This window comes from Gorilla gorilla, chromosome 3 (assembly GCF_029281585.2).
Source record: "Gorilla gorilla gorilla isolate KB3781 chromosome 3, NHGRI_mGorGor1-v2.1_pri, whole genome shotgun sequence".
In the NCBI taxonomy this organism is placed as follows: domain Eukaryota; kingdom Metazoa; phylum Chordata; class Mammalia; order Primates; family Hominidae; genus Gorilla; species Gorilla gorilla.
In genome coordinates, this window is record NC_073227.2 from 97,020,676 (window position 1) to 97,034,402 (window position 13,727).

The 13,727-nt window shown below is 41.8% G+C and overlaps 1 protein-coding gene and 1 long non-coding RNA gene across 4 annotated transcripts in view; one reads left to right on the top strand and one right to left on the bottom strand.

The window, feature by feature from the left end:
* Window positions 1-13,268, top strand: part of SHROOM3 (shroom family member 3) — a 349,443-nt gene extending 336,175 nt beyond the window's left edge. For all 3 annotated transcript variants that reach the window (XM_055384545.2, XM_055384546.2, XM_019025820.4), the window contains 2 exons: window positions 2,389-2,661; window positions 10,569-13,268. In XM_055384545.2, the coding sequence (XP_055240520.2) occupies window positions 2,389-2,661; window positions 10,569-10,937 (642 nt within the window). In that variant the 3' untranslated portion in view covers window positions 10,938-13,268. The remainder of the gene's footprint in view (window positions 1-2,388; window positions 2,662-10,568) is intronic.
* The window catches only part of LOC134758331 (uncharacterized), a 61,193-nt gene that overhangs the window by 26,290 nt on the left and 21,176 nt on the right, over window positions 1-13,727 (bottom strand). The window lies entirely within an intron of this gene.

Here is a 13,727-nt window from a genome sequence, read left to right on the forward strand (position 1 = left end):
GTGTTTATTTTTCCTGCTGCTTTGCATTCCAGTGTCCTTGCCATTTTCTCCATATGTGCTGATATCACAGTGAAAGATCATCACACCCTGCCAGGCATTTTGCTGGAGGTATATAACATGTTATCTTGCAGGTAAATTTCATAGCTTCCAGCCAGAATTGCTTTTTTGGAAAATGAAATTTTTCCAGGGAAGATAAGAAAACTTAAATAATTAATATTAAGCAATTTTAACAGCTTGAGGAAAACCAAAGATTATAACCTGCAATGAGATGGTGCAGCAGATGTGATTTTTGAGACAGAGTCTCATTCTGTTACCCAGGCTGGAGTGCAGTGGTGTGATCTAGGCTCACGGCAAACTCCACCTCTCAGGTTCAAGCGATTCTCCTGCCTCAGCCTCCTAGTAGCTGGGGATTACAGACGCCCACCATCATGCCTGGCTAATTTTTGTATTTTTTTCAGTAGAGACGGGCTTTCACCATTTTGGCCAGGTTTGTCTCAAACTCCTGACCACAGGTGATCCGCCCACCTCAGCGCCCCAAAGTGCTGGGATTACAGGCATGAGCCACTGCGCCCAGCCTGGATGTGAATTTTTTAGCCACCTGCAGCCTCTAGGATTAGGCAGATTGAGAAAACAACAAGATGTCACCATTAAAGCCAGAACTTAGACATTTCAAGGACATTATGAACCTCACTAACTTGTGAAGTACCTCTGATGTTCCAACTCCAAGATAGGCAGATTGTGGAGAAATAAATATTTCCCTAGTCATTGTGATTACATTCCTAATGGACCTTCTCTGGTGCTGATACTGAAACAGTACAAAAAGTTGTCAGTACCTTTCAATTCTGTTGGTCAAAAATATGTTTTTCCTTTTTTTGTGTGTTTTTTTTTCCTTTAAAATGAACATATACTTCCAACATAGAAGTTGTAACCTTTATATTTAACCAAGTTTCCAGTTGAAGCCAGTTTGGGGTGTGCATGTGTGTGCGTGTGTCTGTATATGCGTGTGTGTGTATATACACACACACCAATTTTATATATATATATATATAGTATGCCTGTGTGTATGTACATACAGAGAATTTTTTAGCTGGGGCCTTTTTAGCAGTTAAAAAAAAAAAGTAAGTTTTAACTAAAAAAGATTGTCTTCTTTCCATCTAGCTATTTTAGGCTAAGAGAAAAATGAAAGACTAATTACAAAAACCATGGAGTTTAATTTCTGTTGTGCAAAAGAAGCAGTAGACAATATAAATGAATTCAAACTAGATGCCACTAAGACATTTACTTCCTTCCTTCAGTTAAATATATTGGGTATTTGCTTCACTGTTTTATAAGTATGGAAATATGTGATTAAGGTGTCAAATTGCACAGCTCTGGTAACTGGAGACAGGGGAGGTAGAACAAGGGGCTGACTTTCTGATAAAGGTCTTGGTGTCAATTTCTAATGATTGTACAAGGGTGGCCCCTAAAGTGAGGCTGACTTGAGTTCACTTCACCTCACAATGTCTTAGTTTCCTCCCTTATTATAGGTAGATAAAACAGTATCTACTATAAGATTGCTGGGAAGACTAAGTAACATAATCAATGTAGAGTTTCTCCATATGTATGGCACACATCAACTGCTCTACAAATGGTAGCTACAATTAATATTCAACTCAGCTCTAAGACCTTGGGCCAATCCCTTAATTCCTCTGACTCTTGGCCTATTTGTAAAATAAGAATACTGTTTACTCTACCTGCCTACTTACCCATAGTATTGTCATGAGGATCAAATGAGAACATGTCTTAAAAGGACTTTTAAAAATGAGTAATTGGCCAGGCACAGTGGCTTATGCCTATAATCCCAGCACTTTGAGAAGCTGAGGCTGGTGGATCACTTGAGGTTAGGAGTTCGAGACCAGCCTGGCCAACATTGATGAAACCCCATCTCTACTAAAAATACAAAAATTAGCCAGGCGTGGTGGTGGGCACCTGTAATCCCAGCTACTCAGGAGGCTGAGGTAGGAGAATCGCTTGAACCCAGGAGGCAGAGGATTGCAGTGAGCCGAGATTGAACCATTGTACTCCAGCCTGGGTGACAAGAGCAAAACTCCGTCTCAAAAAAAAAAAAAAACAAACAGAAGACAAAGCTGCACGTAGCATGACACAATGGAAAACGTTACAAGGTTGTGTGTAATCAAGTGTTGGTGTGTGAGGTTTAGAGAAAGGCAATGGTAGACCCTTAGGGAAAGAAGGCTATTATGGCATAATATTGGGGGACACTCCATATAGAGAAGGGGGAGGATATTCAGCTGAGCCTTGAAGATGACAGAAGGTGGCTGGGGGAGGTGACTTCTGCTTCCACTGGCACCTCCTGTTGGCTGATCTTTGCGGTCTCATCTGTCATTTCAGGCTGAGCTCATTGGAAGTCTCACCCACAAGCTGGAGACCCTCCAGGAGGCGAAGGGGAGCCTGCTCACGGACATCAAGCTCAACAACGCCCTGGGAGAAGAGGTGGAGGCTCTGATCAGCGAGCTCTGCAAGCCCAATGAGTTTGACAAGTATAGGATGTTCATAGGGGATTTGGACAAGGTGGTCAACCTGCTGCTCTCCCTCTCGGGGCGTCTAGCCCGTGTTGAGAATGTCCTTAGCGGCCTTGGTGAAGATGCCAGTAATGAAGAAAGGGTAGGTGGCCTAGTGATGCAGTTCAACAAGTTCTCCCTCAAAGCCCACATACATAGGCGCCATTAGACGCCATCCTTTCTGTCAGGAAGATTTGTGGCAATCTCTTTGGGGCAGGGAGAGAATACACGTATAGGTAACCAAGAAATAGAGAAGGCATTTTCTGCGTCGAGATATAATGCTGGCCAGGCGTGGTGGCTCATACCTGTAATTCCAGCATTTTGGGAGCCCAAGGCAGGCGGATCACCTGAGGTCAGGAGTTCAAGACCAGCCTGGCCAACATGGTGAACCAACATGGTGAAACCCTGTCTCTACTAAAAATACAAAAATTAGCCAGGCACCATGGTGCGTGCTTGTAATCCCGGCTACTCGGGAGGCTGAGGCAGGAGAATTGCTTGAACCCGGGAGGCAGAGGTTGCAGTGAGCCGAGATCACGCCACTGCACTCCAGCCTGGGCGACCACATCAAAAAAAAAAAAGATGTACTGCTGTACTGCTGACACTTAAGGCTCACGGAATTCTTGGGAAAGTAAGAACCACAGGCACCAGAGCTTCTTTCCTCCCAACTGTCTTCCTTCCTTTCTTTCCCAAAAAGATAAAAACATCATGAATACATTAAAACAGGGAGGGGGCAGGAACATAGGCTTAAGGCTCCAGGGCATCTCACATGAGGGGCCACAGGCACTCAGTGAGGACGCACCAGGGTGTCTCCACTGCACCCCCTCCTCGAAGGGAGGGTACAGGGGGACAGGTAACAGTGCTGACCCCACTGGAGACAATTCACCAAGAGCTTCCACCTGTCAGGCACTGTGAGCTTATGCACAGTCTCATGGAATCCTCACAACAGCCCAGTGAGGGAGCTAGGATAGGAGGAGTCCTACTGCAGACTCCAAGTTGTATCACTGCATTGAACAGAATTCCAGAGCTATAGAGCATTCTTCATCCACTCATCTGTACAGCAAATAGTTACTGGGGGTCTAGCGTGTGCAACTTAGTGGTCTAGGCACATGGGATACATTTGTGAGCAAAGCAGACAGATCCTACCCTCCTGATACTGAACAACAAACAGTAGACACAATTATTTTATATATATGTGCACACAGTATGTGTGTGTGTGTGTATATATACATGCTAGAAGATGGAAACTACTCCAGCCGTGAAGAGGGGCTCCTTTTCTTGCCTATGCTACCATCTTTCTTTTTCTTTTTTTTTTTTTTTTTTTTGAGACAGAGTCTCACTCCGTCACCCAGGCTTGAGTGCAGTGGCGCAATCTAAGCTCACTGCAACCTCTGGCTCCCGTATTCATGCCATTCTCATGCCTCAGCCTCCCGAGTAGCTGAGATTACAGGTGCGCACCACCATGCCCAGCTAATTTTTGTATTTTTAGTAGAGACGGGGTTTTACCATATTGGCCAGGCTGGTCTCGAACTCCTGACCTCAGGTGATCCACCTGCCTTGGCCTCGCAAAGTGCTGGGATTACAGGCGTGAGCCACCATGCCCAGCCTACCATACCATCTTTCTTTTTCATTGCTCTCATGAATTCTCCAATAATTTCTCCTAATACATTGCATTAAAAGGAAAGATGTCCTTTTTCAAATAGATTTTAAAAGGATTAGAAAAAGTCTGGATCCTAAACATTTAGGAAAGTGACTCAGCATTTAGGAACTCTGCAGTGCCACTCTCAGCATCTTCCTTGTGTAAATGTGCTGAGTCAGCTTCCTTATCTAGAAATAGTCTGATACTACCTAACTCAGAAGTGTGTCCTGTCCTCCTTTCTTCCACTCGACAAACAGCTAACAGTAGCCTGTCAAATATGAGGTGCTGTGTCTGCTGGGGACAAATGCTGACTAAAACACAGGCCCTGCTCTCCAGGAACTCACAACTTATGGAGGAAAGCAGTATGCAGGAGCAATTGTGTGCTGGTGCTGAGCATAATGAGAAACTCAGCCACCAAACACTTCTCAGGTGGGGGAGCGTAAGGCAGGAAGGATTTCACACAGTGACACATGAATACAGTTTAGAAGAACCTCTTAGTTCTAAGAGGACTGAGAGGGGAAGGGCCTCACCATTTAGAAGAAATACCATAGACAAAGTCAAGAAAGAGATGCCATGTTTAAGAATTGATTTGCATGTGGTTTGGTATGTCTAGAACATACAGTGATTGCTTGGTTTTGTTTTTAAAAATAGTGAGCTAAGGCTGGGTGCGGTGGCTCACACCTGTAATCCCAGCACTTTGGGAGGCCGAGGCGGGCAGATCATGAGGTCAGGAGTTCGAGACCAGCCTGGCCAACATGGCAAAACCTCCTCTCTGCTAAAAATACAAAAATTAACTGGGTGTGTGGCGGGTGCCTGTAATCCCAGCTACTCAGGAGGCTGAGGCAGGAGAATTGCTTGAACCTGGGAAGCGGAGGTTGCAGTGAGCCGAGATCACACCACTGCACTCCAGCCCGGGTGACAGAGCAAGACTGTCTCAGGAAAACAAAAAAGAGCTATGGGAATATTAGAAACTGACAGAAAGTACATGGCCCCATCAAAAGAGATAAAGAAGAAAGTTCAAAGAAGGTGTGGGAAGGATTAAGGGGGAAACCAGGAAGGGGTAATGAGCGCTCGCCCCTTATCCCTCACCCAGAGCTATAGCATCAGCAGCAAAGCCATTATGGGCCTCTTTCTGAAGGGACAAGGAGAAGGGACCCCTGATCAGAACCATAGCTGCAGCTGCCCTATAGCACTGAGGCCCTGGTAAAAGAATGCAACTGCCACCAATTCGAAGCCTGGCAGAGAGGCAGCCAGGGATACATGCCACAATTTCTTTTCGCACTCTCCAGTCTCTTTTCCATCACTCCCCTTGGTCAAACCCAGACAGCAAGGGAGCCCAGTGGATGCAACCCCTAGAGTTCAGCTTCCTTCAGCACAGGGCAGAGAAGAGTGGACCTGGAGAGGCAGACACAATATCCAGCACAGAAAATCATCACAAAGACCTTACCACAGTCATACACTAGACTTTAGACTTCAGCCTATAGGTAGGAAAGAGTCATGAACTAACTTCGTGACTTACTCAGCCTGGGGAGGGGCAAGATTGATGTTAAAATAACAGTTGGGAGGCTCATTTTAATAGTCTAGACAAGGAGGGTTTATGCTGTTGATGTAGGCAGTTGTCCTGGGGGTAGAGAAGAGGGGATAAATTAGAGAATGAATTTGTATTAGCAAGGGGCATGTTAGATGAGGGGAAGGGTAGAGCAGAAAATAATTCCACGTTTCCTATTGGGCCACCTGGATGAATGCTCTAGATATCTGAGACAAGAAAGACTGGAGCAGTTTCTAGTTAGGGCAAGATATATTGTTTTAGAACCAAATTAAATTCAACACTTACATGCACGCCTGCACTCTTAAATACAAGTAAGTTTGCTCACCCAAAAAATACTACAGCAGTATTTTTTTTTTATCATGATTGGTCTTTGTTAAGAAACTAAAACTATAAGTAGAAATGAGAAAAGGAAGAAAAATAGTTACCCAATGGGGAGTAGTGAAGACCAGGATTGGGGAGGAGTATCTATAAGGCTTTAACTGAATCTCTAAAAAAAAATTTTTAATCTGCAGCCAATATGAAAAAAGTGTTCATATTAAGATTTGGCACCATTAATGATAGGTACACAGAGTGATTCTCTATACATTACTGATGTCTAAAATATTTTATATATTTTTTAAGGTAGGTGATGAAAAAATTCTCAATTTTTTAACTTATATCTCAATGATACTTTGAAAGGCATCTTCATTCAAATTCAGTCCCTCAGGGTTTTTTTTTTGTTGTTTTTTTTTTTTTAACGTATGTTTTTCTGCTTAGGGAAAGGAAACTTATGCCAATAAGCCTGTAATTCTTCACTTTTCCCCCAGGCATTATTATGTAAGATGTGACAGGCTAGTTTAGGGGGATTTAGGGCAAAGACACATGAGTCTTTGATAACCCTACATAAGCTATTTTGTATTGAGGTATACTTAAGTGATCTTATTTCTTGATTGATTTTCATTTTAATTTTCCACAATCACTTTTTTTTAATTTCAGTAGGTTTTTGGGGAACAGGTGGTGTTTTGTTACATTGATAAATTCTTAGTGGTGATTTCTGTGATTTTGGTGCCTCCATCACCCGAGCAGTGTACACTGTACCCAGTGTGTAGTCTTTTATCCTTCACCCACCTCCCACCCTTCCCACTGAGTCCCCGAAGTCCTTTGTATCCTTCTTATGCCTTTGCATCCTCAATAGCTTAGCATCCACTTAAAACTGAGAACATACAACGTTTGGTTTTCCATTCCTGAGTCACTTCACTTAGAATAATGGTCTCCAACTCTATCCAGGTTGCTGTAAATGCCATTATTTTGTTCTTTTTTTATGGCTGAGTAGTAGTCCATGGGGTGTGTGTGTGTGTGTATAAACCACAGTGTGATACCACCTTACTCCTGCAAGAATGGCAATAAAAAAAAATACATGTTGGCATGGATGTGGTGAAAAGGGAACACTTTTACACTGCTGGTGGGAATGTAAACTAGTACAACCACTATGGAAAACAGTATGGAGATTCCTTAAAGAACTAAAAGTACATCTATCATTTGATCCAGCAGTCCCACTACTGGGTATCTATCCAGAGGAAAGAAGTAATTATATGGAAAAGACACTTGCACACTCATATTTATAGCAGTACAATTTGCAACTGCAAAAAAGGGAACCAGCCCAAATGCCCATCAATTAACAAGTGAATAAAGAAAATGTGTGTGTGTGTGTGTGTATATACATATTTATATATGTGTATATACACATATATACACATACTATATATATACACACACCATATATATGTGTACATACACATATATACACATTATATATATACACACATACTATATATATACACACACATACATATATACACACATACCACATTTTCTTTATCCACTTGTTAATTGATGGGCATTTGGGCTGGTTCCCTTTTTTGCAGTTGCAAATTGTGCTGCTATAAACATGGGTGTGCAAGTTTCTTTTCCATATAATTACTTCTTTCCTCTGGATAGATACCCAGTAGTGGGATTGCAGGATCAAATGATAGATGTACTTTTCATTCTTTAAGGAATCTCCATACTGTTTTCCATAGTGGTTGTGCTAGTTTACATCCCCACCAGCAATGTAAAAGTGTTCCCTTTTCACCATATCCATGCCAACATATATTAGTTTTTGATTATGGCCATTCTTGCAGGAGTAAGGTGGTATTGCATTGTGGTTTTGATTTGCATTTCCCTGATAGAAATGTTGAGCAGCTTTTCACATGTTTGTTGACCATTTGTCCATCTTCTTTTGAGAATTGTCTATTAATGTCCTTTGCCCACTTTTTGATGGGATTTTTTCTTGCTGATATATTTGTAGATTCTGGATATTAGTTCTTTGTTGGATACATAGTTTGCAAAGATTTTCTCCCACTCTGTGGGTTGTCTGTTTACTCTGCTGTTTTTATTTTGCTGTGCAAAAGCTCTTTAGTTTAATTAAGTCCCATCTATTTATCTTTGTTTTTGTTGCATTCCCTTTTGGATTCTTAGTCATGAACTCTTTGCTGAAGCCAATGCCTAAAAGATTGTCTTCTTTCCATCTAGCTATTTTAGGCTAAGAGAAAAATGAAAGACTAATTACAAAAACCGTGGAGTTTAATTTCTGTTGTGCAAAAGAAGCAGTAGACGCTTAATATAAATGAATTCAAACTAGAAGCCACTAAGACATGTACTTCCTTCCTTCAGTTAAATATATCTTCTAGAATTTTTATGGCTTTAGGTCTTAGATTTAAGTCCTTGATCCATCTTGAATAGATTTTTGTATAAGGTGAGAGATGAGGATCTACTTTCATTCTTCTACATGTGGCTTACCAATTATTCCAGCACCATTTGTTGAATAGGGTGTCCTTTCTTCACTTTTTGTTGTTTGCTTTCTCGAAGATCAGTTGGCTGTAAGTATTTGGCTTTATTTCTGGGTTCTCTATTCTGTTCCATTGCTCTATATGCCTGTTTTTACACTAATACCATGCTGTTTTGGTGACTATGGCCTTGTAGTATAGTTTGAAGTTGGGTAACGTGATGCCTCCAGATTTGTTCTTTTTGCTTAGTCTTGCTTTGGCTATGCGGGCTCTTTTTTGGTTCCATATGAATTTTAGGATTGTTTTTTCTAGTTCTGTGAAGAATGATGGCGGTATTTTGATGGGAATTGCATTGAATTTATAGATTGCTTTTGACAGTATGGTCATTTTCACAATATTGACTCTACCCATCCATGAGCACAGGATATGTTTCCATTTGTGTGTGTCATCTATGATTTCTTTCAGCAGTGTTTTATAGTTTTCCTTGCAGAGTTCTTTAACCTCCTTGATTAGGTATATTCCTAAGTATTTTATTTTTTTGCAGCTATTGTGAAAGTGGTTGAGTTCTTGATTTTATTCTCAGCTTGGTCGCTGTTGGTGTATAGCAGTGCTACTTATTTGTGTACATTGATTTTGTATCCTGAGACTTTACTGAATTCATTTATTAGATCTAGGAGCTTTTTGGATAGTCTTCAGGGTTTTCTAGGTATAGGATCATATCATTGGCAAACAGCAACAGTTTGGCTTCCTCTTTACCAATTTGGATGCCCTTTCTTTCTTTCTCTTGTCTGACTGCTCTGGCTAGACCTTTTAGTACAATGTTGAATAGCAGTGGTGAAAGTGAGCATCCTTGTCTTGTTCCAGTTCTCAGGGGGAATGCTTTCAACTTTTCCTTGTTCAGTATAATATTGGCTGTGGGTTTGTCTCCTCAATTACTTTGCCTAAAATGTCTGAATGGTTAAATATAATTTTTTTAATTTAAAAATGATATTATGTGTCGTCAGCATGTTGGAGAGAAAACCACATTAAAGATAACATATGCTACAATATCATAGAAAAGCGTAAGAAACTCTTAGAATATGACATTGCCGTCATTGTTGAACAGAATTTCTCTCATTTTGGATCAGAGGCCTGCAAAAGAGAACTGAAAAAATGGAAACTGACTTCTTTAGAGATGGGAAATATGATCATCTCATTGCTATTATGGATTAGGGAGAGGTTCTCAAACTTTAGCCGCAAAAGAATCATCTGGAAGGCTTGTTAAAACAGGTTGCTGGGCCTCACCTCCAGAGTTTTTTATTCAGGAGGTGGAAGAGGGCCTGAACCCTTGCATTTCTAACAATTTCCCAGGTGATGCCACTGCTGCTGGTCCAGCAACCACACCTTGAGAACCACCGTATTCGTGTATATACTCAAGGTACCTTGATGATTTTTTTTTTTTTTTTTTTTGAGACAAGAGTCTCACTCTGTCATCCAGGCTGGAGTGCAGTGGCACATCTCGGCTCACTGCAACCTCTGCCTCCTGGGTTCAAGCAATTCTCATGCCTCAGCCTCCCGAGTAGCTGGTATTACAGGCATGCATCACCATGCCTGGGTGATTTTTGTATTTTTAGTAGAGACGGGGTTTCACCATGTTGGCCAGGCTGGGTTTGAACTCCTGGCCTTAAGTGATCCATCCATCCCGGCCTCCCAAAGTGCTGGAATTATAGGCGTGAGCCACCAAGCCCAGCTGATGATTGGTTTTTAAAGTCAAGAATCTGAAAGCAATTTTATCTCCAGCCAATTTAATGTAACAACTCTCAAACTGAAGCTATCCTATGATGTTACAATTTAGAGAATGCTGTAATATGTAATATAAGGATAATAAGCTGATTTTCAAAAAGTTAGCCTCCTTACTTAGGAGTGACAATAGGAATAGAGCTTAGATATTTCCCAGTCCTGTCAGAGGTGTCCTTGCAGGGAGTCTGGCTCTTTTCTCCCTTTCCCTGGCCTTCATTGATCTGTCCGATTTTCCCTGGCAGAGCTCTCTTTACGAGAAAAGGAAGATCCTGGCTGGTCAGCATGAGGATGCCCGGGAGCTGAAGGAGAACCTGGATCGCAGGGAGCGGGTAGTGCTGGGCATCTTGGCCAATTACCTTTCAGAGGAGCAGCTCCAGGACTACCAGCACTTCGTGAAAATGAAGTCAACGCTCCTCATTGAGCAGCGGAAGCTGGATGACAAGATCAAGCTGGGCCAGGAGCAGGTCAAGTGTCTGCTGGAGAGCCTACCCTCAGATTTCATTCCCAAGGCTGGGGCCCTGGCTCTGCCCCCAAACCTCACGAGTGAGCCCACTCCTGCTGGGGGCTGTACTTTCAGTGGTATTTTCCCAACATTAACCTCTCCACTTTAACCTCTTCTAAAATACCCAACCAAAAGATCACTGTTTCTCTCAACACTATTTAATCTGAAAAATGTTTCAGTACAAACCACTGTTTGAACTATCTGGGTTATTGGTGTTTGTTCCTGATGAAAGGAAAAAAATTCTCTCCAGGAGGAAGCCTTTTTCCTTCTTGCCCTTCCTGATTGATCTTCTGAGAGCTCGAATGCTGCTGGACATGTACCCCTTTCTATTATTACTTTGTAGTAGAAAGAAAGTTAATGAAACTGAGAACTGATTGGAGGGTGTTTGATCATTTAGTTTTTAACAGGCTGAGGCAACATGGATCAGTGTGTGTCCCCCTCAGGAATGTATCCACAGTGGCCTTCCTTGCTGGTGGGCAGTGTATCCTGATGGCAGGGTACAAGTACCATTAATGAAGGGTCTGCAACATAAAGCCTTAAAAAGACACACACTAAGAAAACTGTAAAACCTTGAACATTGTTATTTATATTTTTTAAAATGGAAAAGATCATTATGTTTGTTGTGCTAACCACTTATTTGATTCTGTTTTGTGGTGGACATAGATGATTACGTTTGAGCTTTGTATTTTGTGAAAACCTTAATGAAATGAATTCCAAAGATAGTCACGTTGAGCGTGAAGACTTTTTTTCTTACATTCTTGTCTTATTTTTACCAACACGAGCAGGCATTCTGCGCTTCCACTGGACTGAGTATGGGGGAGTCCTGCTCCCCTCCTGTCTCACACCTTCCCCAGGAAGAAGGCCTCATGCACTGCGGTTATTGCATCGTTTCCTAGTGCTTCATGTCATTATCACTGGTGGGGAAACAAAGCTAAATTTTATTAACAAAGACAACTCTCAGACCTATATAATAGGAGGAGGACGTCCAGAATCCAACAAAATTCAAACGGAGCCCATGCTGTTCTCCTGAACAAGATTTGGGCTAAATACGGCCTGTTTATTGAGGCTGTTTTAATGATGCTTTAAAAAAAAAATGTTTTCTAAAATGTCAAACCTGTTGACCACACTTTGATTAAAAACTGCCTCCTTAACCTCTGAAGACTGATTTTGCTTTATCATGTTTCAATAGTAACATTTCAGAGGTTACTCTGTAGCCCCAGTTGTAAGCTTATAAAAACAAACTGGAAGGCTGAGGAGGTTATGGGCTGGCAGCCAGGCTATGTTTACAGCTGCTGGAGATGGCAGTAGCCTTATACTTTGAGCAGGTAGTACATCCCAGGCTGTGCTATAGGTAGATTTGTTTTTTCACGTTTGATCTGTGGCTGGTGGCCACCTTTGTTGATTTGGGCTTACGAGTTTCCTAGTAGCCAGTCTTAGAAAATTGGGGGAGTAAAATTTTGAAGTAAAAAAAAAAATGACAAGGGAACCAAATGCTCCTTCTCCCCTTAGTACATTTTCATTACTTAATGAAGTTTTATCTCCTATGTAAGAATATCAAAATTGTAGTTTGGGTCTCCAGTAGAGATGTCTTTTGATTAACTTATAAACAACTGGCCACCCAGAAGTTTCCTTTGCATAGTCAACCAAAGCCATGGCTTTGTTCTTTGGAGCTTATATACTGCATGACTCCATTGATACAAATAAGACAGCACCTTGGTTTCCCAGGGATGTTTTCATTCAGAGGTCCTGTCTCCCAGGGAAGCAGTAGAACCAGTGACAGCATTCAACAGCCACACTGCATGGTCATCAGTCTTAGGCCAACATGGGAGCCTGAAATTAACTCCATCAGTAACTACCTGTGTGTCTTGCTGATACTGAATGAGCCCTCACAAGCCAAGCCAGGTGGAAGACAGCCAGCAAACGTCTACAGTTATTCTTAGTGAAATTCCTCAGAGGAATCCAGGGGGCTCCCAGTTCCCAACACTCTTCGAGATGACCATTTTTCGAGATTTGACTGGGGAACATTTTACATATTCAGTCTTTCTCAAAAACGTTTATTTATTTTCTTGAGAAAGGGTCTTACTATGTTGCCCAGGCTGGAGTGCAGAGTGGTGCAATCACAGCTCATTGCAGTCTGAACCTCTGAGGCTCAAGCCATCCTCCCATCTCAGCCTCCCAAGTAGCTGGGACCACAGGTGTGCACCACTATGCTTGGCTAATTTTTTGATTTTTTATAGAGACGGGGGTCTCGCTATGTTGCCCAGGCTGGTTTCAAACTCCTGGGCTCAAGGGATCCTTCCACTTTGGTCCCAGAAGTGCTGGGATTACAGGCATGAGCCACTTCACCCAGCCACTTTTCTAATTTATAGACATAAAAGTAATTGACTCCCACAGCACAGTAACAGGCAATGCTGCTTGGCATGCCACAAACATCTGAAAGCTTGTGACACTCCTGGGATTGTGTCCATTCTTTCATTATGTGGAAACTTTGTTCTGTTATGTGAAATGGGTAAGGCACCAAGTGAGACTTCGAAATCTAATTTTTAGGTGGATGTGATATTTATTGTAATAGGACTTGACCTCTGTACTTTAAAGAAATCACTAACCAAATTTTCAAAGTTTCCTTTTAAATGCGTTTAGCTAGAAATCTATGTATTTATCCCTTTCCTATTTTGCATTCTTCTCCCACTATTTTTAAAAACTCATTTACAGTAGAAACCATCCTTCTTTCTCCCAACAGTATCCTTTGCCAAGACCATGAGAACAGTAAGGAGCATGTTGTTGGTCAGGGTTTCAGAATACGTGTGATGTCACTGAGAATGTTTGCTCACAGTCAATAATTGTCTTTGTGGATGTGATAATTTTGAAGATACACTTCTGGTCAGAACTCAGGTGAGAT